Source organism: Mus musculus, chromosome 5, assembly GCF_000001635.26.
Source record: "Mus musculus strain C57BL/6J chromosome 5, GRCm38.p6 C57BL/6J".
Taxonomy (NCBI): Eukaryota; Metazoa; Chordata; class Mammalia; order Rodentia; family Muridae; genus Mus; species Mus musculus.
Genome location: NC_000071.6, coordinates 120,729,844 through 120,751,477, shown reverse-complemented (window position 1 = coordinate 120,751,477; position 21,634 = coordinate 120,729,844). Strand labels below are relative to the sequence as shown.

The following is a 21,634-nucleotide window of genomic DNA, read 5'->3' as shown; positions in this document are numbered from 1 at the left end:
GTTTCCTAAAGCCAATGCATCCTGCAAACCACGTTTCCAACCTACACTGAACTTGTAACCCTGCAGGAATGCTACCCACCCCTTTGCCTTGCTAAACTCCTGAATACCCACAATGACTTCCACTGATGTCTTCCTGCCCTTACCTACCCCACAGGCAGCCTTGAGCCCTGACTCCGCCCCACACACATACTCTTCTGCCCCAGTGCTAACAGCCAACAGACTCAACAGACTGTTTCTATCAACTCTAACCCCTCCCCATAAAAGGGACCTCAAAAGCGAAGGAGGAACTGCTCTCTGAGGACCCCAAATTAGGGGGGAGGCAGTCATCTGGCCTGGTCCTTTGGGCACTGGCTTTATTCAGACAGTAATGGGAATGGTTTTTTTCCTTCAGAACTAATGGCAGCTCTTGTCCCCACCACACAGACTCTGGGCTCTCTTGTCAAAATGGCTCCAGAATTGGGGTGACTGTGAGCCACAGTGAAGAGTGAGGTGACCGCCATCAGGGCAGAGGAAAGAGAGGCCTTACTGACCTGACCCCCAGAGTCTCCAAGAGCGGCCCCCATAGTGGCTCTGGAATGATATGGCAGAGGCCCAGTGGGACACAGTGAGGGTTGGGTGAGGTGATACACATATTCGACTCCTCAGGAAGCTGAGGCAGGGTCCCTGAGAGCTGCTAGTGTCCCCTAAGCCATTTTCCTTCTATGGCCTCACTCAGAGGAACTACAAGAAGTCTGCTGCTTTCAGGGATCCTTTGTCAGAGCCCATATTTTTTTTGTGACTTCAGTCACTCCACTGGACTCCAAGGTGATACAAAGTCACTGTGCCTTTCCTGGTGAGGGTCCCAGGAAGCCATCTGCCACGTAGGACAGCCACATACAATGTGCCATCTACCTTGGAAGAAGATGCTATACATAACAGTTTATGAGAGGTTGAGGCAGGGGATTACCAGCTCAAAGCCAGTTTGGGCTAGACAGCAGGCTCTGTCTCAATACTAACCCAAAATAATTGTGTTGAATTGGTGAGGTTTCTTTTTGTGTTTAATTTTTAAATATTTAAATATTTATTTTTTAACATGTGGGGGGGGGGAGGACTACTCTTGACTCTTCAGGGACCTATGTTCACCCAAAGTCAGGAAGCCTACATCTGTCTGTCAAGGCACCTGTCCTGCAGTGCATCTTTGAGCAAGTCAGCACCTTCTCTGAGCTCAGTCTGTCTGCCCTGTCTGTCACCGAATGCTTCAGCCACTGGAAACAAGGAGGAAGGACATTATGTTAACGGACAGACTCTACCCTCAATAAAATCAAATTAGCTTAGCATTTAGCCAGCCAGCTTTCTGCCAATTTTTTTTGAGACATGCTCCTCCTAGCTATAGGTAGAGGAAACAGAGGCACCAAGAAGACAGTCCTACACTGATGGACGCAAACACTGGCCTCTGTGCAGGTGTCCCCTGAGGCTCTAGAGGCTCTAAGTTTAAGCTGGGGTGTCCTTGGGAGTGGCCAGCTAGCTGGAAGCAAACACACACCAGCTGCTGGGAAGTAACTCCCACACTTGAGTTTCGATTTCCTAGGTTCCTAGGCTTGGCTGTGTTAGGGGTGGGGCTTTGGACTTGATTTCCTCTTTCTAGAAACCCGGGTGCAGGGCAGAAGGCCCAGGACTTGAGCTACAGTGCTCTGCCTCGACAATTGACAAGACCAGCTAGCAACGATGGGAAACTGGCTGACTGGAAACTGGTCATCTGACAGGTCATCTGGCTATTCATCTGGCTGGTCACCTGGTGGGTCTTCAGGGGTGCCCTCCGGGCCAGTGCACAAGTTAGAAAAGTCTATCCAGGCAAACCTCACACCCAACGAAAACTGTCTGAAGCAGATTGCGGTGTCCTCGGTGCCATCGCAGAAGCTAGAAGGGTATATCCAGGAAAACCTCAAACCTAACAGAGAATCTCTGAAGCAGATAGACCAGGCCGTGGATGCCATCTGGGACCTGCTGCGCAGTCAGATCCCTGTGAAGGAAGTGGCTAAGGTGAGGCTCAGGGTGGGGGCCAGGGCTCTGCATCCCAGGAGAGTTCGCTGTTCCCAAAGGTGGTGGTGCTGAGCATTGTGCCACACAGGGCCCAGGGGATTGCACTTCGAAGGCTTTCCTCTGAGGACAGACAGTGAAGGGGCCCAAGCTGCTGCCAGGTCTTCTTCCACCTGGCTGCATGACTCCCGGAAGGGTCCTTTACCTCTCTGTGCCTCAGTGTCCAGATCTGCAGAATGAGGTCAGCCTAGACCCCACTTCAGAGTGTTGTGATGGTGAAGCACGCAGTGTTCTTAGCACAGGGACGGCTGTTATCAGTGCTCAGTAAATTACCAGGGATTGACTACATGCATTTGTGCTTTGCCATAGAGTGTCTTTGACTCCACATTTATGAGATTTTTGTTCGTGTATCTTTTTCATGCCTACATAGTACTCTACCATATCTATTTTTTTTCCATGCCTGTATAGTATTCTGCTGTGTTATTTGTTCGTCTTAGCGCAGTTTTGAGTTGACCCCAGTTTGGAGCTAGCATGCAAAACATGGACACAAACTGGTGCTGGCAACCTGATTTTAAAATGCCAGTGCCATTTGGGGGATTTCACTTGATTTAAGAAATGTCACTACCTGGAGCTTCAGAAAGTCTAGATCTCACAACTGCCCCTCCATTTCCCCACAGGGTGGCTCCTATGGCCGGGAAACAGCCCTAAGAGGCTGCTCCGATGGTACCCTTGTTCTCTTCATGGACTGCTTCCAACAGTTCCAGGATCAGATAAAATACCAAGATGCATACCTTGACGTCATTGAACTGTGGCTGAAAATCCATGAGAAGAAGTCAGTAAAGCATGAACATGCCCTTGTAGTACAAGTGTCTGTACCAGGGCAGAGAATACTCCTGCAATTACTTCCAGTCTTCAATCCTCTACGTGAGTGATCTGGGGACTGGGGGTGGGGGGGGTGTCCAAGCATTCTGGGAGTCCTGGGAGGCCACTGGGGTCCCGTGGGCTGAGGCTGTCTCCAAAATGGAGCTTGTAAACTCCTGTCTTAGTCACTGGTCAGTTGCTGTGAGGAGACACCCATGACCAAGACAACTCTTATAAAAAGAAGCATTTAACTAAGTGGCTGGCTTCGAGTTTCCGAGGGTTAGCCCCTTATCACCATGGTGGGAAACAGACAGGCATAGTGTTGGAGCAACTCCGGACCTTCAGAAGAGCAGTCGGGTGCTCTTACCCACTGAGCCATCTCACCAGCCCAAGGACACACCTCTTAATTCTTCCCAAACAATCCATCAACTGAGGACTAAGTGTGCAAAGATAATGAGCCTCTGGGGTCCATTCTCATCCAAGCCACCACAACTCCCAAGAGACAAGAGCCTCCTTCCCTAGGCATACTCTGTCTAGCACTTCATTTTCATCTCATTGACTTTGGATACAATGTTCTAAAGGGGAGCCTTGATAGGTGAGAGGGTGGATGAGTGATGGGCAGATGGACAAATGGTAGAAAGGAAGTGGACAGGTGGATGGCTGGGTCCCACTAAATGTGTGTTTGTGTGGGTGGATGGATGTAGGGATAGGTATGCATGTATGAGGATGAATGGATGGATGATGTGTGGACAGATGGAAAATGAATGGAAGCATTGTGGATGGATGGATGGATGGATGGATGTGTGGGTAGATGTATGTATGTATGTTAAAGTGGATGGATGGATGGATGGATGGATGGATGGATTGATGGATGTGTGGATGTGTGGATGGGTGGGTGGATGGATGGATGGATGGATGGATGGATGGATGGATGGATGTAAAAGTGAACGGATAGATGGATAGATGGATGGATGTGTGGATGGATGGATGGATGGATGGATGGATGGATGGATGGATGGATGGATGTAAAAGTGGATGGATGGATAGATAGATAGATAGATAGATAGATAGATAGATAGATAGATAGATGTATGGATGGATAGATGAGTGGGTTGGATGGATGGGTGGATGGATGTGTGGACAGATGGAAAATGTATGGATATAGGGGTGGACAGATAGATGGGTGGAAAAACAGAAGCACGAGAATGTATCATAGCTATTCTGCCAGCAGTGGACTCCACTGGGCTGACAGCCCAGGACCTCTGAGCTGGAGGCCAGGGCCCCTTCATTGTCCACAATCCTGAGAAACTTCTGGGTTACTGAGCCCTTGAATGGCCACCGCCTAACCATTTTCTGACAAGATGGAGATGTACGTACACCCACATGATGACATTCCCAGAAAGGTGGCATCCCTGGGCCCTTCCCATCTTAGGGTTTGAAGGTGAACTGTCCCTACAGGTTCATGTGTTTGAACACTTGGTCCCAGCTTGTGGAGCTCATTTCAGAGGGTGTGGAGAGGAAGTGGAGGGCTGGGAAGTGAGTCTTAAGGGTGGTAACCCCAGCCTGCTTCTGGCCCCACTCCCATTCTGTGTTTTCTTCCTGGTCCAAGACGGCATCATGCAGCATCACCTCCTGCAGCCATATCTTCCCCACCATGATGGCTATACCCTCTAACAGGGAGCCAAAAGAAAGACATCCCTCTTCCAACCAGAAAAGGGACTGACACATGACCCCCTGGGTCCCTTGTCACCAAATCTAAGATCAAAGGAACCAGCTAACAGGTTCGTTTAGTTGTAATGGTGTGCCTGCCTTGAAAGGGCTGCAGGAAATTCTGGGTTCTCGCTTCTGATACACAGAGTCTGGTAGTAGGAGTCCAGTCCAACTGCTGCCTTGACCCAATCAAGGAAACTGCTGGGAGAAGAAACTCTCCACATGTAGTACTGTATGATGCCACCAGATGGCGATAGATTTGCATCTTCCAAAATAAGATTTAATTACAAGAAAGCAATAAATGTTGCTGAAAAAATAAGACCCTACGGGGGCTCTGAAATCGCTTCCTTTACTAAATAAAAAGGCCAACTAGCCTGGTATACTTGTCTCTACCAGGTCAGGCAGACTGTTGTTGCCATGGTTTCTGTAGTTTTGCCCCACATGAGGCTTGTAAGACTTGTTACATTGTTGCATAAAGGACTTCAGTTATGCCTGGTATAGAGTCACTAGTCAATAAATGGCAAGGGCACGTGCCCAGTACTTGCTGGGGAGTCCATATGGTTCCTTGCCCAAAGCTGTGTACCTAAATATGAACAGCGGAACTCAGTGAGCAAGTGTGGAAACTAATTGGTCCGTACACCTCTCCCTTTCCTGGTCCTGTCACCTCCAGGTGCCCGAGTCTGTGTAAGAGGCATTGGTAGAAGTGTAACACAGACGTATGTAGTTGCACACAAACATTTGGCTTTGGTATTATCCAGAGGCCTTCATTTCTCATGTGTAATTTACTGCCTCATGCTGTGTGTGGCTCCACTGATTCTGTCTTGGGTGCACGCGCACACGCACGCACGCACGCACGCACGCGCGCACGCACACACACACACACACACACACACACACAGAGCCTTCATTTTAGCTTTTATTATCTATCAAGGAGAATAACCCCACTGTTAGCTTTCCCAGAGAGCGAGCAGATCAGGCAATAGAGGATCTTCCCAACTCCAGCTGAGCTTCCCGCTGCTCTCTCCTGTCTCTAAGGCTCCAATGAGAATCCCAGCTCCTGTGTCTATGTGGATCTCAAAAAATCCATGGATCAAGTAAGAGCCTCACCAGGGGAGTTCTCAGACTGCTTCACCACACTGCAGCAGCGGTTTTTCAAGAAATATCCCCAAAGACTGAAGGATTTGATCCTATTGGTCAAGCACTGGTATGAACAGGTAATGTATGTTGTTGCCTTGTTTTGTTTTGTTTTTCCTTCTGCAACACGTTTATTGGGAGAGCATGGACTGCGTAGGCGAAAGCTGTTGCCTTGTTTAAGAGGGTCTCAGTCTAGCCTGGAACTCAAAGTCAGAGATCCACCTGCCTCTGCCTCTGCCTCTGCCTCTGCCTCTGCCTCTGCCTCTGCCTCTGCCTCTGCCTCTGCCTCTGCCTCTGCCTCTGCCTCTGCCTCTGCCTCTGCCTCTGCCTCTGCCTCTGCCTCTGCCTCTGCCTCTGCCTCTGCCTCTGCCTCTGCCTCTGCCTCTGCCTCTGCCTCTGCCTCTGCCTCTGCCTCTGCCCCTGCCAACTCCCAAGTCCTGGGACCAAAGCCACCATGCCCTACTGTATTAGCTTTCTATTGAGATCATTCATAGTGAGGAAATTTCAACCATATTAACAACATACCTCAACCTGATTTGATCTCTTCTTCAGCCACAAACCAGAATAGACTATTTTCTCAACTCAAGGACATGGTGGCTACCTGACTGATCCCAGCACTCTAGAAGAGAAGACACACAGCTCTAGAGTTTAAGGCTAATCTCAACTTCTGAAGCTGGTGAAATGGTTCAGCAGTTAAGAACACATATTGTAGGCTGGAGAGATGGCTCAGCCGTTAAGAGCACTGACTGTTCTTCCAGAGGTCCCAAGTTCAATTCCCAGCAACTAACTACATAGTGGCTTACAACCATCTGTAATGGCGTCTGATGCCCTCCTCAGTGACAGTATACTCACATATATTATATAAATAAATAAATTGAGAGAGAGAGAGAGAGAGAGAGAGAGAGCGAGCATGCACACATTGGTCTTCCAGAGAACAAGGTTGGATTCCCAGCACCTGCATCATCCATCCCACAACCAACTTTCACTCCAGAGGGATCTAACACCTCCAGGTTATGCAGGCACCAGAACATGCAAACAAAACACCTGTACACATAAAACAAAAATTTGACTATATATTTTTTAAAAATTTAAATTCCAATATCAGTTACCACTTATGGGGGGTGGCATAGTATATGTGTGGAGGTCAGAGGATGGGTTTTCTCCTTCCACTATATCGGTCCTGGGGATTGAACTCAGTTCAACGGGCTTGGTAGCAAGCACCTTTCCTCACTGAGCCCTCTTGCTGGCCCTCCCTTATTTTTGGACACTGTAAATGGATCACATTGCACACAGTTGATATCTTATTTCATTCCACTTTTGTGCCCTATCACTACATAGCAATAGCTTTTCCTTCCTATATATTATTCTGTTGAGGTAATATAGCCATGTCTTTCTTCTCTGCTGTGCTGGGCCTTTGGGTCATTTCTCTATAAATTGGATCCTTGTGGGTATTCTCCAATATATCTTTTGTGATCTTCAGCACTCATTTTTCTTGGGTAAATAGACACAGAATTGCTGAGTTCTCAGACAGACCTCCAGACAACATGTATGCACATGTCTATATTTACACACATGGACTCTAGATGAAATGTAGCAGAAGGTATTTATTTAGCTTTAGTAGACTGCCAAGTGTATTTTAAAGACCACTGTTCCAGAAGCTGGAGAGCTGTATAAGCCCAAGGACCCAAGTGAGGATCCTCACTACCAGTGTAAAGCCAGAAGGATAATCTGCACCTGCAACTCCAGCGTAGGCACAGCCAGAGCCCCAGGAATCCCTGGGCTCACTGGCTGGACGCTGGAGCCAGCAGTGAGCCCAAGGTTCAGTAAGAGATGCTGTCCCAGCTGGAGAATGGAGCCTGAAGGAGGTACCTGCCCTTGACCTCTGGTCTGTCTCTGTCTGTCTGTCTGTCTGTCTGTCTGTCTGTCTCCCAGTCTCTCTGTCTCCCTCTCTCCCCCCCCACACACACACTCACAACTCAAACTCACATACCTGCATGCACTCATACATTCACACACTGACACACTCCTTCACCCTCACACACGCTGACACAATCACATGCACGCGTGTGCACGCTCACACACTGACACACACACACACTTCCACATGCACACACCCACTCACACTCATGCACATGCATGCACTCATATAAATTCTTGCACTCATATATACCCACATAGTCAGTCACACATGTTCACACTCACACACACTCTACATTCACATACACTCATGCACACGCACACGCACACACACACACACACACATTCACCGAGAGACACCCCACATTTACCATCACATAAGCATCCACACTCTCACCTACACACACTCACACACACACACTCCTATAAGCAGTGTGAGTATTCCAGGTGTTTCTTCTACACCTTCACCAGTATCAGACCATACAGACACAGTGACTTGCAGGTGTGGGGGATGCTCTTTCTGATGGCTTCCTGATGGTCTCGTCTTCTGTCCCAGTGCCAGGAGAAGTGGAAAACACCCCCACCTCAGCCATTGCTGTACGCACTGGAACTGCTCACTGTGTATGCCTGGGAACAGGGCTGCCAAGCTGAAGACTTCGACATGGCACAAGGCGTCAGGACCGTGCTGCGACTTATCCAGCGGCCGACAGAGCTGTGTGTCTACTGGACAGTCAATTACAACTTTGAGGATGAGACAGTCCGGAACATCCTTCTGCACCAGCTCAGGTCCCAAAGGTACCCAGCTTCCGGAGCTCTCCAGCTGCAGGCCAGGGCCCCACTGAGAGCGAGTTCTGAACCCTTGCTAGGAGCCAGAGCGAACCTGAGGGTCTGCTTGCAAAGGAGAGCCAGCTAGTGCATTTCACGGTCCCAACTCACGGTTAGGTTTTGTCTGCCAATGGGTGGTGGGAGGAGGGGGTTGGGAAAAGGGGGGAAAAAGTTCTCAGCAAGGAACAGAGGGATCTGAAAAGCCGAAGTTGAAGAGTCAGTATGGCGGGCTACTGGGGATCCTTCAGCAGCTTAGGGAAGCCAGAGCCTTCAGAATCTGGGCTGCCAGCTTCCCCTAGCCCCTGCAGTGTGTGTGTCTGTCTGTCTATCTGTCACCCATGTATGTACAGATGCCTGTGGAGGCCAGAGGTTAATGCCAAGTGTCTCCTCACATCTGTTCCTCACTCTCCACTTTGTGGAATTTATTTTATGTGTATGAATGCTTTCCCTGTGTCTTTTTTTAAAGATGTATTTATTATTATACATAAGTACACTGTAGCTATCTTCAGATGCACCAGAAGAGGGTGTCAGATATCACTACGGGTGGTTGTGAGCCACCATGTGGTTGCTGGATTTTGAACTCAGGACCTTTGGAAGAGCAGTCAGTGCTCTTAACCACTGAGCCATCTCGCCAGCCCTCCCTGTGTCTTGTGTCGGTGAAACACATGCATGCAATGCCTATAAAGGCCAGAAGAGGGAGTCAGGTTCCCTGGGACTGTAGTTACAGATGGTTGTGAGCCACTACCTGAGTTCTCAGGCTGAACATGGGTCCCCTACCAGAGCAGCCATTGTGCTTGATCGCTGAAGGGTCTCTCCAGCCCTTCTACTTTATTTTTTGAGTCAGGGTCTCCCACTGATGTTCAATAGTCAATAGGCTAGACTGGCTAGCCAGGGAGCCCCAGACCCACCTGCCTCTGTCCTCTCAGGGCTGGGATTACAAACTCACACCAACGTCTGGCTTTTTATGTGAGTCTTGGGGACCCCCAACTCAGGGCCTGTTTGTGAGGCAGGTACTTCACCCGCTGACCCATCCCCAGCCCAATTCCTCTCTTTCCGTTAAGACTTATTTGTGTATCTGTGTGAGCTCAGAAGTGGGTATACACCACTTTGCACATAGAGACCAGAAGAGGATATCAGGTGTTCTCCATCTATCCCTCAGAGGCAGCATTTTTCTCTTCCTCAACCTGAGTTCCTCTGTGTCTCAACTAGGCTGGAAGCCAGCAAGCCCCAGAGATCCTGCTATCTCTACTCCCCTACCCCCAGAGCCAGGATTAAAGGTGTGTTCAGAATACCCATGTTGTTATGTGGGTGTTGGGTCCCAAACTCTGGTCCTTATGGTTGAGCACTAAGCACTCTTAGGATTGAGCACCAAGCACTCTTAGGACTGAGCACTAAGCACTCTCAGGACTGAGCACCAAGCATTCTCAGGACTGAGCACCAAGCACTCTTAGGACTGAGCACTAAGCACTCTTAAGACTGAGCACTAAGCACTCTTAGTTGCCAACCTGTCTTCCCAGTCCCTGATTTCTTTCTTGTGGGGGTAGAGGGAGAGTGAAATAGGGTCTTACTGTGTAGCCCTGGCTGGCCCAGAACTCACTCTGTAGACCAGGGTGGCCTTGAACTCACAGAGACCCACCTGCCTCTGCCTCCCAAGTGCTGGGATTAAAGGTATGTGCTGCTAAACCCAGCCCTGATTATTTTTCATCTAATAAAATTCCTAGACCAGTCATCTTGGATCCAACTGACCCAACCAATAATGTGGGCAAAGATGATGGGTTCTGGGAGCTACTGACAGAGGAAGCTATGGCCTGGCTGTACTCTCCCAGCCTGAATACTGAGTCACCTGCACCATATTGGGATGTTCTGGTAAGAGGGTTTCCACGCTGGAGGGAGGAACCTCCCAACAGTGATCTGAGTGTGTGTCTTGGCTTCCTGTGTGTGCCTGCTGCAACGCAGTCACATGCTCAATGTAGCTTAAAGCAGCAAAGATTTATTTGCCCACTGTTCTGGATGCCAGAGTTTCGAAGACAAGAAATGGGGAGCACTGGGCTCTCCCAGGAGGTTCAGGGGAAATTTTCCCTGTGACACTATCACCCTACCTGTCTTAGTTAGGGTTTTCCTGCTGTGAACAGACACCATGACCAAGGCAACTCTTGTTCATAAGAAGAACATGTAATTGGGGCTGGGTTACAGATTCAGAGGTTCAGTCCATTATCATCAATGTAGGAAGTAAGGCAGAAATGGTGCAGGAGGAGCTGAGAGTTCTACATCTACATCTGAAGGCTGCTAGCAGAAGACTGACTTCCAGGCAGCTAGGATGAGGGTCTTAAAGCCTATACCCACAGTGACACACCTACTCCAACAGGGCCACGCCCACTCCAAGGCCACACCTCCAAGTAGTGCCACTCTCTGGGCCGAGCATATTCAAACCAGGACACTGTCTATCCCTCCACAGGTACACTCTACCCTGTCTGCCTGCTTGTTCCATGGTTATGATGGCTCCTCTAGTTAGCTCCATTTTCTATTAGGTCATGGTCATGGGTACTATAGGCTCAAACCCCAATATATTTTAGGGGGGACACAACTCAATCAACTCTTAGAGGCCACAAGATGTGTGTGAAGTAGAAAAGGGGTGACAGAGAAATTGGATTTCCCTGCCCCCAAGAAAAGTGGTAAATTTACTTCTGCAAGAGTAATATCAGGAGGCAGGGAGGGGACACGGGAGGGGAGGAGAAGAGGAAAGGAGAGGAGAGGAGAGGAGAGGAGAGGAGAGGAGAGGAGAGGAGAGGAGAGGAGAGGAGAGGAGAGGAGAGGAGAGGAGAGGAGAGGGAGGAAAAGAGGCAGAGCCTCCTAGAAGCACAGAGAAGTCATGCGGTGAGTGACATCTAGCAAACCCTGAAGCCCAGGCCATGGGTGCAGGTCAGCAGCAAAGAGAGGAAATCTGCCTGTCAGAGGAGGATGTTCGTACACCCCGAAGTTAGACCTGCTGAGTCTGTTCAAAGGCTACTTAGTTAACCTTGGAACTGGGGCAAATGTGCCAGTGAGAATGGCGTTACAGACAGTTGTGAGCCACCACCCAGGTACTGGGAATCAAATCCTATGACAAAGCAAAGAGAACACTTAACCACTGAGCCATCTCTGTAGTCCCTGCCACACTTTTTGATCCCCTGCTGCCATCTCACCAGTCTGTCCCTTCCAGGCTATTGTGTCACCCATCTCTCAACAGCACACAAGGAAGAATGAGTGTTTCTGGCTCATATACATGTGTTCACATACTCACATATAAACATGCATACTTACATATGTAGGCTTAGATATTTTTTAAACCCACTTTAATAAGGGTTTTGTAGCATTTCGACCCCCCTCCTTCTAGCCCACCATCCAAAGGAAAGGGAGAAAAGATGGTAAATCGGACAAGGGAATGTGAACCTGTTTAGAAGTAGTTCTTTGGGGTGATTCCAATCTCCATTGTCAGGATAACAGCAGCCCAGTTCAGTAGTGTCAGGATACCGATCACATATTAGCAACAATGACATGGTCCATCAGAAACAGCCAGGCCTCCGCCAAATCGGCATGAGTCAGCGGGAGGAACCAGGACCAGCTGGGATGCCAGGAGAAGCTCTCTGCTGTGCCTTTCAACAAGCTTTACATAGCTAGCTATGAAAGCTCTCCATCACTGCCCGTCGAGTCTTATTTATTCTCTCTCCAAATATCACATGTCCTCCCAAAATTTCCACCTCACACTCGTAAACACTTATCTTTGTACCTGAGGCATCACAACATCATAGGTGTGCACGCACCTAGGCTGACACTCTATTGAGTTTGCATGCACGCATTTGCCACCACATTCATGCGCATACACAGTGCATACACTCACACTCGCCCAGAGCACACACATCTCATAGTCATGAGGTACTAAGAGAGTTTCTGCTGCAGTGGAGTGTTGGGAGGTATGTGGGGGGAGGGGGGATTGTTAGGGTTTTGTTTGTTTGTTTGTTTGTTTGGTTTGGTTTGTTTGCCTGGCATTTCAAGAGCCTTCTCTGGGTACATCAGTGCAAACTCCAGTGACAAGAAGGTCTCTGCCCATAGTTTGAAGCAGGCTGGCAGAGGGATGGAGGTGACTTTAGTGGTGGCTCCTGTGCAGAACTCACCAGGGTTCTCTCCTCCCCAGCCCATGCCACTTTTCGTCACTCCAAGCCACTTACTGAACAAGTTCATCAAGGACTTTCTCCAGCCCAACAAGCTCTTCCTAAAGCAGATCAAGGAAGCTGTTGACATTATATGTTCCTTCCTTAAAAATGTCTGCTTCTTGAATTCTGACACCAAAGTCCTGAAGACCGTCAAGGTGAGTGCTGGTCCTTCCCTGATTCCAGTTCTTGGGAGCCAGGAAAACAAGGTGGAAGGGAAGCAGTGCCTCACTTTCCCTTTCCTCCCTAGGGAGGATCCACTGCCAAAGGCACAGCTCTGAAGCGGGGATCAGATGCTGACATTGTTGTGTTCCTCTCCTCGCTGGAGAGTTACGACTCTCTAAAAACCAACCGCTCCCAGTTCGTCCAGGAGATCCAGAAGCAGTTAGAAGAATTCGTGCAGGCGCAGGAGTGGGAGGTGACGTTTGAGATTTCAAAATGGAAGGCTCCCAGAGTGCTGAGTTTTACCTTGAAATCCAAGACTCTCAATGAAAGTGTCGAGTTCGATGTCCTTCCCGCCTATGATGCACTAGGTAAGAGTATCCAGACCCTAGCTCCTGAGAAGATTCAGGAAGGAGTGGAGGGCTCCTTCCAGAATCTGGAATGCTGGGAAATGAGCTGAAACTCTCTACCAATCCTAGCCCAGCCCTCCCCCCAGCAGGTGCATGGCTACAATAGACCTACATGCAACTTCATTCTCATTGAAAGCACCCCCAGATAGCCTCTAGCAGCTGTAGGCTCCACTCTGCACAGTGTGTCAGGGATGGCTCATACAGAGTTAGATAGGTTTCATAGATAATATCCCTTCATTTCCTCCATGGAGAAGAGAATAAAAGAACAGGCCAAGACTTTGTGAAACAAGAAATGGGAAATTGGTGTAGGCAAAACTCCTCCTTAAAAATCCCATTCATAGCCAGACAGTGGTGGCACATGCCTTTAATCCCAGCACTTGGGAGGCAGAGGCAGGCAGATTTCTGAGTTCAAGACCAGCCTGGTCTACAGAGTGAGTTCCAGGACAGCCAGGGCTACACAGAGAAAGCCTGTCTCAAAACAAAACAAACAAACAAACAAAAATCCCGTTCACAGGTGAGAGCTTCAGAGATATGGATGGATAAAAGACCTCAGGGTAGGCTGGGGAAGTGGCTCTGGGCCTTGTTTGTCATTTCCTTGTAGAGATCTGAGCTTTGTCCCCCATCACCGATGGGGTCTCTGCTTCTCCACAGGGTGGAGATGAAGGGGACGTGTGTGGAGGCAGAGATGTTCTAGCTGAGTGAGGAAACTCCAGGTTCAGTGGGAGAGCCTGCCTCAATAGAAAAGGGTGAAACAGCAGCCCAGCCTCCACAGGCTCTGCACAGGCAAGCACACACACCCATACTCACAAAGCCACTTAGAGGAAGAAAGGGCTGGTTTCCAGATCTTAGTCCATCATGGAGAAGCATCATGAAGGGAGTTCAAGGCAGAGACTCAAGGCAGGACATTGAAGTGGAAAACACAGGGGAGTGCTGTCTCATAGACTTGTGCTTAGCTAACTTTCTTATGCTTGCCAGGGCCACATGTCAAGGGGATAGTGCCACCTAGGATAAAAAAGAAAGACCTTGGATAGGTCTTCCTCCAACAGCGAGAAGCAGCATCTAGATCTGGGCTCTGAGTCCACTGAAAGTGTGAGATGTGGCTGGAGCCACTGCAGAGCCGAATCTTTGTCTTGTCTCAGTTATCGCAAATATAATCAGCCACAGTGGCTGCCCTAGTGTGCTCCTGTAAACCCCACTGTGCCCTCCATACACGCAGTCACGACTCTCTGCATCTTAGACAAATACATGTACCTGGTTCAAAGGAAATTCCCCCATTGAGTTGAATTTCCCCCCAATGAAATTACATTTGTCAGGCTGGAGAGATGGCTCAGTGGTTAAGAGCATTGACTGTTCTTCCAGAGGTCCTGAGTTCAAATCCCAGCAACCACATGGTGGCTCACAACCATCCATAATGAGATTAGATGCCCTCTTCGGGTGTGTCTGAAGACAGCTGCAGTATACTCATAAAGTAAATAAATAAATCTTTTATTTTAAAAAAATAAAACATAAAGAAATCACATTTGTCAAAAAAACATAGGATGGCTTTAGCGTCTAAAGTCGGCTGGCTGTTCTTTGGAGGACCTAAGTTTGATTCCCAGCATTAAACTCCAGTTGGCTCACATCCTGTAACTCCATCTCCAGGGGACCTGGTATCCTCTTCTAGCCCTCAGTCGCTTGTGCTTACACATGCATGCACACAGGACAAATGCACACACATGCAGACACACGCGCACACACACACACATACACACTCACACACATAAATGAGAATAAAGTTTCAAAACACTAGTTTTGAGAACTGTGGGTATAGATTCACTGGTAGAATGTCTCACATGCCCAAGACTTGGTTACGATCCCCTGTATTGCATAAACTGGGCATGGTGGTGCACAGCTGTAATCTCAATTTGGAAGGTAGGGGCAGGAGAATCAGACGTTCAAGATCCTCTTTGGCTACATAGCAAGTTGAATGCCATCTTGGGCTGCATGAGATCCTGTCTCAAAAAAAAAAAAAAAAAAACTCTGTTGCTTACCATATTCATACGATATAACAGACATTTTGCTCCCATGTTAGGTCAACTGCGGTCTGACTTCACCCTCAGGCCCGAAGCCTACAAGGATCTCATTGAGCTGTGTGCATCACAGGACATCAAAGAAGGAGAGTTTTCTATCTGTTTTACTGAGCTGCAGAGAAACTTCATTCAAACCCGGCCCACCAAACTGAAGAGTCTACTCCGCCTGATCAAGCACTGGTACAAACAGGTCAGCCAGCGCCTGCTCTGGCCAAGCTGGTTGTTGGTTTTTTTTTTTTTTTTTTTTTTTTTTTTTTTTTTTTAACCAGTGAACTGAGACACAGGCTTTGCCAAGTGTCCTGGACACCCAAACCTCACGTGCTATAGGTGGTTGGGCCTCTTTAGGGAACCTGCTTCTGTTTAAGCCATGGATCTTCTCATTATCTTCTACCAGGATAGCCTAGGTCAGGTCTATTGGGCCTCCTAGCGCAAAGCAATGTGTGGCAATTTCAGACCTCGGCTGGCCAAAGAGTTTGGCTTCAGCCAAGTTCTCTCCTGAGATGCGTGGATGGAAAGTTAGGGCTGTGTGCCACAGGTTGCCAGTGTCATGCTGTGTAACACACAATGCTCTCTTGCTCTCTCTCAAAAGGCAGCAGGAAGCTGCCCCCTGAACCTAGAGTCACCATGGATACCTGAGGGTTAGTGGGGTGGGGAATCTCTGGCTTGACTTTCAGCAAGTCACGTGACTTCAAGCCCCCCTGTCTTCCTCTTATATGGCAATCCATGTTGCAGGGCCCATAACTAGCATACAGAGGGTCCCATCAGCCAGCATGGTTGCATAGATGCAGAACACTGTGTGTGTGCCACACTGCCTGAGTCTAGCAGGCCTACCTAGAACTCAGGGTCTCCCTTGTCCAAGTTCTATTTCATAACCCAGGTTGCCTCTGCAGCAACCCAAGCAATCCAGGAGACACACGGGGCTCTTCTGCCTTGCCGAGGTCACCTGACATCCCCACTCTCCCCACCAGTATGAAAGGAAGATGAAGCCAAAAGCATCTTTACCCCCAAAGTACGCCCTGGAGCTGCTCACCGTGTATGCCTGGGAGCAGGGCAGTGGCACAGATGACTTTGACATTGCTGAAGGCTTCCGGACCGTCCTGGACCTGGTTATAAAATACCGGCAGCTCTGCATCTTCTGGACAGTCAATTACAACTTTGAAGAGGAATACATGCGGAAGTTCCTACTGACCCAGATCCAGAAAAAGAGGTGCCTACTCTCCCTCCCCGTTCTGAATTAACCCGATTCCCTTCCACACTATTTCTTCCATGACCTAGATTCTTCTCCCCGCAGGGGTGGGGGTGGGGGTGGGGGTGTGTGTGTCTTGTTCCTTCCCAGCTTGAAACTGAGAGAGGAGAAAAACCCAACCTCGGTGTGGGAGGGGCTTGCCAACCAGGAGGGATGAAGAAGCAGGCAGCAGGCAGAGAGCATTCACTCTGCTTTTCTTGTTATGTCACATGGAAATGTGTGTGTGTGTGTGTGTGTGTGTGTGTGTGTGTGTGTGTGTGTGTGCGTGCGCACGTGCGCGCACGCTAGACAATCAGAGATGGGTCTGAGATGGCAGGCTAATCCCTGAGAAACAGAGCAGTGGTTCCCAGCCCTGACCAGCCACCCCTGTGCACGCAAGCATGCGCACACCACAGCAAGTCAAAGGACAACTTTCCAGAGTCAGTTCTCTCCTCCCACCGAGTGGGTCTAAGAGAATCAAACTCAGGTTGTCGACTTGGCAGCAAACTCAGTTACCCTTTATCCAGCCCCTGTCATTAGCATCTAGTCAGATCTGGTTTTATCTTTCAGAACTAAAAGGATAAAACCAGGCAAGGTGGTACCTGCCACAGTCCCAGCATTTCGGAGGCCAAAAGGTGGAAGATATGTTGTTGTTTTGTTATTTATTCATTCTTCCTTTTGTTTGTTTAAGACAAGGTCTCTTTCCATAGCCAGCTGTCCTGGAACTCTCCAATTTACAGAGATCTGCCTGCCTCTGCCTCCTGAGTGTTGGGATTAAAGGCATGCGCCACCACACCCGGTCAGGAGGACGTTAAATTAGATGATAGGCTTGTCCACATAGTAAACTGTCCCCCCTCCCCAAATTATTTAAATAAAGGGAGGGGTCCTCAGAGAATATACTCCATACCATGAGCAAGAAACAAAGGTAGAGGAAGAAAGGGAAAAGGGGGAGAAAATAAAACAGCGAAGGGAAGAAACAAGAGCATTAAGACCAGGATCACTGGGCTTGCCTGCACATGCGCATAAGTTCACCAGCCTATCTCCCCACCTCCAATCCCCACTCCCCAACCCCAGCAATTTTGCAATTCAACAACTACTTAGCAACATTGCATTGTGTGACAACTTCTAGTTGGGCTAGAGTCTCTTGAAAAGAGGTGGTCAAGGTATGCCTTACTGTCTACCTTAAATAACTTCTATTTGGTGGGTGGGGCGGGGGAGAGTTGTTCTTCAAATGTAACAATTCTAGGAAGTAACTTTGACTCTTAAGTAATTTCCAATTGTTTAACCTGGGCTGCCAGACACATTGTATCATTAGCAAAAACAGGGCCAACCCTGAAAGCTGAAGCCAGGAATCTTGACAGCAACCCTTTCACACTATCTAACCTCTCCTTTAGGCCTGTAATCCTGGATCCAGCAGATCCCACAGGCGATGTGGGAGGAGGTGACCGCTGGTGCTGGCATCTTCTAGCTGAAGAAGCGAAGGAGTGGCTGTCCTCCCCTTGTTTCCAAGTGGAGCAAAAAGGCCTGGTACAGCCTTGGAAAGTGCCAGTAAGAGCCCTCTAAAGAACAGGGGTGGGCCCGTCACAGATTCTAATCAAAGGCTTTCTTAGTGTAGTAGGTTGGGATTGCTGAGCCCCCAAAGATTTAAAAACTGGACTCTAAGAGTTCAGTCAGTTACTACATTCTCTCTCTCTCTCTCTCTCTCTCTCTCTCTCTCTCTCTCCCTTCCCAGGTACCTAGAGATCTAAAGACAAGTGACATGGTGGGAGTGTTCACTACAGGAGGGATCTTGTGGCAGGACCAAGGCTTTTTGTCATTTGTCTAGGTGGTGCCTTGATCTACCCTATCCCTACCTGGCAGCAGCACCCATGCCCCAATCAAAATGACAGCAGACACTATCAATTATCCCCTGGAAGTAAGGGTACCACTGTCTAGCTCTCTGATCTATTTTTAGCACAAGTGGCCCTGAACCCAATGGGGTGCCTGCACCTTGCAGCTTCACCCAACCGGAAGATGGGGGAAAGAATGGAGAGTCTGGGATTCTGAGGCTGGCTGGGTGTGGCAGCCTGCCTAGGATTCCAGCCTTGGAAGGCTGAGTCCATGGAATCCCCAGAGCAAGCTGATTAGCTCAGCTAGTTCTGGATTTGATTAACAGACCCTGGCTCAGTAACTAAGGTGAAATAGTGACTGAGGATGACAGATGACTCCTGACAGCACCTGGGGCCACGAACATGTAAACATATGCACATACATACATGGAAACAGATATGGATATGTATATGTAAAAGGGGGAGCAGGGAGGACATGGGATTGGCTTAGAAGTTTCATTGTCACATTCTCACACGTTAAAAATCTAGAATTGTTACATGGCCATACTCGTAATTTTGAAAGTGGCCATCAAATCAAAGTTGTTTCTTCTCCTGTTGGGAGCTTCCTCCTCCTCCACCCGATACACACTGGGCACAGCCCTCCAGGCCACCCTCCCACAGGCAGGCACACTCTGTTCTCCTTTCTGTCCTTCCTTGGCACCATTGACAACTGGGGACAAGTTGAGGGGGCTGTGTCGTGCAGTGTAGGTTGCTGAACACTGTCCCAGTCTCTTCTAGATGTTCCCCCCCCAAACAAAACAAAACAAAAACAAAACAAAACAAACAACAACAAAAACCCAAGATATAGTGTTGTATCTTCTGGTGAGAGAAAGTTTGTCCCTGGTGAGACCCCATACCTCAGGGGCGTGCCCCTGTCTTCATCTGCAGGGTGACAGGCCACATTAGCCAAACCTGAAGCAGTCTACTGGTTGTGTTTGTCTTTGATCACAGTTTCCCAAATATGTTTTCCAGATTCTTTTCTGGAGACAGGATCTTACTGCGTAGCTCTGGCTGTCCTGAAACTCCCTATGGAGTCCAGACTGGCCTTAACTCACAGAGATCCACTTGCCTCTCCTGGAATTAAAGGGATGCGCCAATATGCCCTTCTTTAAGCTTCCTCTCCCTCTCTCTCCAGGTAATGCAGACCCCCGGAAGCTGTGGAGGTCAGATCTACCCCACTGTGGGTGGAGTTACTAAGTAGGAGTCCATTCAGCTCTGGAAGACGCTTCTGGAGTGATCTGGCAAAGACTCAGACTGTGTTAGAAAAGGGAGCCTGGTTCAGTCCTCTCTGGCAGGCTCGCACCTCTATTCTTCCTTCTTGGAATCAAGACATGGGATTATCCTTCCTCCTCCCCCAGGGTCTCACAGCACAGGCCCTGCTCTGTGTGAGTGACCTCCTTCAGAGACACTTGCCCCATGCAGCTCGATGGGTTCTGGTTTTGTCTGTATTCTGTGCAGTTATTTTCCTGCCTCCTGCTCTGTTAGTCTCTAGTCAGCAGCTCCAGACTCACCCTGTGTCACTAAGGTTAAGGCCCTCCCTAGCCCTTCAGCATTGTCAATCCCAACTAGCCCTCGGAGTCTTCCATTGTGCGTCTTTGCCTGTCTCTTTCCCTGTCCCTGTGGATACAGAGATGTACCATCCATCCAGCAGCTAGCCAACTCCCCTCCCTCCACCTCTGCTGTTAAAACCCTTTCTCTTGGGGAAATGTAAACAATATCTACCTCTCTTAATGTCCCAGGACAAACTAAGCTGCATTTCTCCCTTCCCTGAGAAGCCAAAGCTTCCCTGATTGAGCTTAGCTGCTCACAGGAGAGGGGTTACAGGCCTTTGAAGCTGCCACACTAGAAGATCTGCACCCAGCTAGATGGGTGCAGATGGCTTCCCTGGGGCTGCATAAAGAGAACCCCTCCCCTCATCTTTCCTCCTGTATCCTCTAGCCCCTCTCAGAGATCCTGTGCAATCAGGGCAGAATAGCATGCAGCTGGTTGAAACCACTTGCTAAATAACTCAGGTGAGGGTCCCATAACCTTCCCAGCCCACCTCCCTTCCAAGAGTGAAGATAACAGTCAACAAGCCCAGCTGTGATGTTCATTGATAAGCAGGCTCTGGTGGACTCCTAAAGATGGTGCCAGTGTGGCTCAGTGAATAGCCCTGCATAACATTTTACACACACCAAATGCTGGTTGATATCTCTTGCTGGCTGCCCAGGGAGCCTTCACCCCAGGGCTTTAACTGCACAGAGACATGAGGTCTAAGCCCTTCGCATCCCCAAGTAAGGCTGAGCCTTTTTTCTGCCTGTGCTTGCTCTGATGCATTGAGGATCATGCCTGGCCACTGTGCAACTTTTAAGCAGAGCCGTGCAACATCCCAGGGAGTTGACTTCTATGTAAACACCTTCATCCATTTCTGATGTATGCTTTGAGGTGGCTCAGGCTGGGCTAGCCCAGCCCAGACAGAAATCCTAGGCATGTGATTAGAGGATCAGAACCCTTCTGGCCCTTCTTCAGGGGAGAGATGGGGCTGAAGGTGGGGTTCAAATCTCATGCCGAGTGATGGAACCCGACATCCCTAGGTGCTAAGGCCCCACCAAATTCTCTGGATAAGGAAGTTCCAGGAATCTTTACTGATAAACATCCCAATGTATCAACAAGGTAGACTCTGACCTCCATGGGACAGAAGATCCTGGGTCAGTCCCCTCCCTGGGGACTCTGCAGTTGGCTGTTCATTTATATGCTTCATAATAAATGGTTTCTTTGTGTAGCCCTGACTGTCCTGGAACTCACTCTGTAGACTAGGCTGGCTTCGAACTCAGAAATCTGCCGGCCTCTGCCTCCCAAGTGCTGGGATTAAAGGCGTGCGCCACTACTGCCTGGCTATAAATGGTGGTCTTGGGTGCCTCCTTTCTTCAGTCCATGAGTGGTTGTGACAGGTTATGAATCCTGAAGGGGGTCATGTGTGCAACCCACCCAAATATGGACCCTCACAGAGCACAGTGAGAGACTTAAAGGGGACAAAGAGACACCTTCTTTTCCATCAGTGTCCTCTCAGCATTTGTGGGTATGTTAAAGTCATTTGGAGCAGAAATACGAGAGAATTCACGGCAACCTGGGAACACGCCGTCACTGGTTATTACCAGAAATAGCTGGGACATCAGTCCTTTCTCAGAAAATTGGTGATTAATGCCTATGAACAAGAAATAATTAAACCCAGGCTCACCTGTGCAATTATGTCAAGATAAGTGAGTGGCCA

The 21,634-nt window shown here is 48.9% G+C and overlaps 1 protein-coding gene across 8 annotated transcripts; it reads left to right on the top strand.

Moving 5' to 3' along the window:
* Positions 1-1,591: 1,591 nt before the first annotated feature.
* On the top strand, positions 1,592-21,145 carry Oas2 (2'-5' oligoadenylate synthetase 2). 8 transcript variants are annotated; one of them, XR_003955642.1, is made up of 13 exons: positions 1,594-2,019; positions 2,694-2,940; positions 5,623-5,801; positions 8,195-8,433; positions 10,185-10,329; positions 12,635-12,808; positions 12,901-13,183; positions 13,874-14,005; positions 15,294-15,481; positions 16,260-16,498; positions 17,911-18,064; positions 18,249-18,431; positions 19,520-21,145. XR_003955642.1 is itself a non-coding variant. In XM_030254512.1 (12 exons), exons 5-12 carry the CDS (start codon positions 8,300-8,302, stop codon positions 19,583-19,585), a joined length of 1,383 nt encoding a protein of 460 aa, XP_030110372.1. In that variant the 5' UTR covers positions 1,607-2,019; positions 2,694-2,940; positions 5,623-5,801; positions 7,377-7,586; positions 8,195-8,299; the 3' UTR covers positions 19,586-21,145. The 8 variants fall into 8 exon arrangements, 3 of the variants coding, with proteins under 3 accessions (XP_030110372.1, NP_001334377.1, NP_660262.2); XR_003955643.1 differs by lacking the exon at positions 13,874-14,005 and adding an exon at positions 7,377-7,586 and having other exon boundaries at positions 1,607-2,019; XR_003955644.1 differs by lacking the exon at positions 18,249-18,431 and having other exon boundaries at positions 1,592-2,019; positions 5,623-7,586.
* Positions 21,146-21,634: the final 489 nt, after the last annotated feature.

Bases quoted from the DNA above. Each gene is read 5' to 3' on its own strand.
- Oas2 (NM_001347448.1), top strand. From the start codon at position 1,705: ATGGGAAACTGGCTGACTGGAAACTGGTCATCTGACAGGTCATCTGGC. The intron at 2,941-5,622 runs GTGAGTGATCTG...CCTGTCTCTAAG, and splicing joins TCCAGTCTTCAATCCTCTAC to GCTCCAATGAGAATCCCAGC. The intron at 8,434-10,184 runs GTACCCAGCTTC...TAAAATTCCTAG, and splicing joins CACCAGCTCAGGTCCCAAAG to ACCAGTCATCTTGGATCCAA.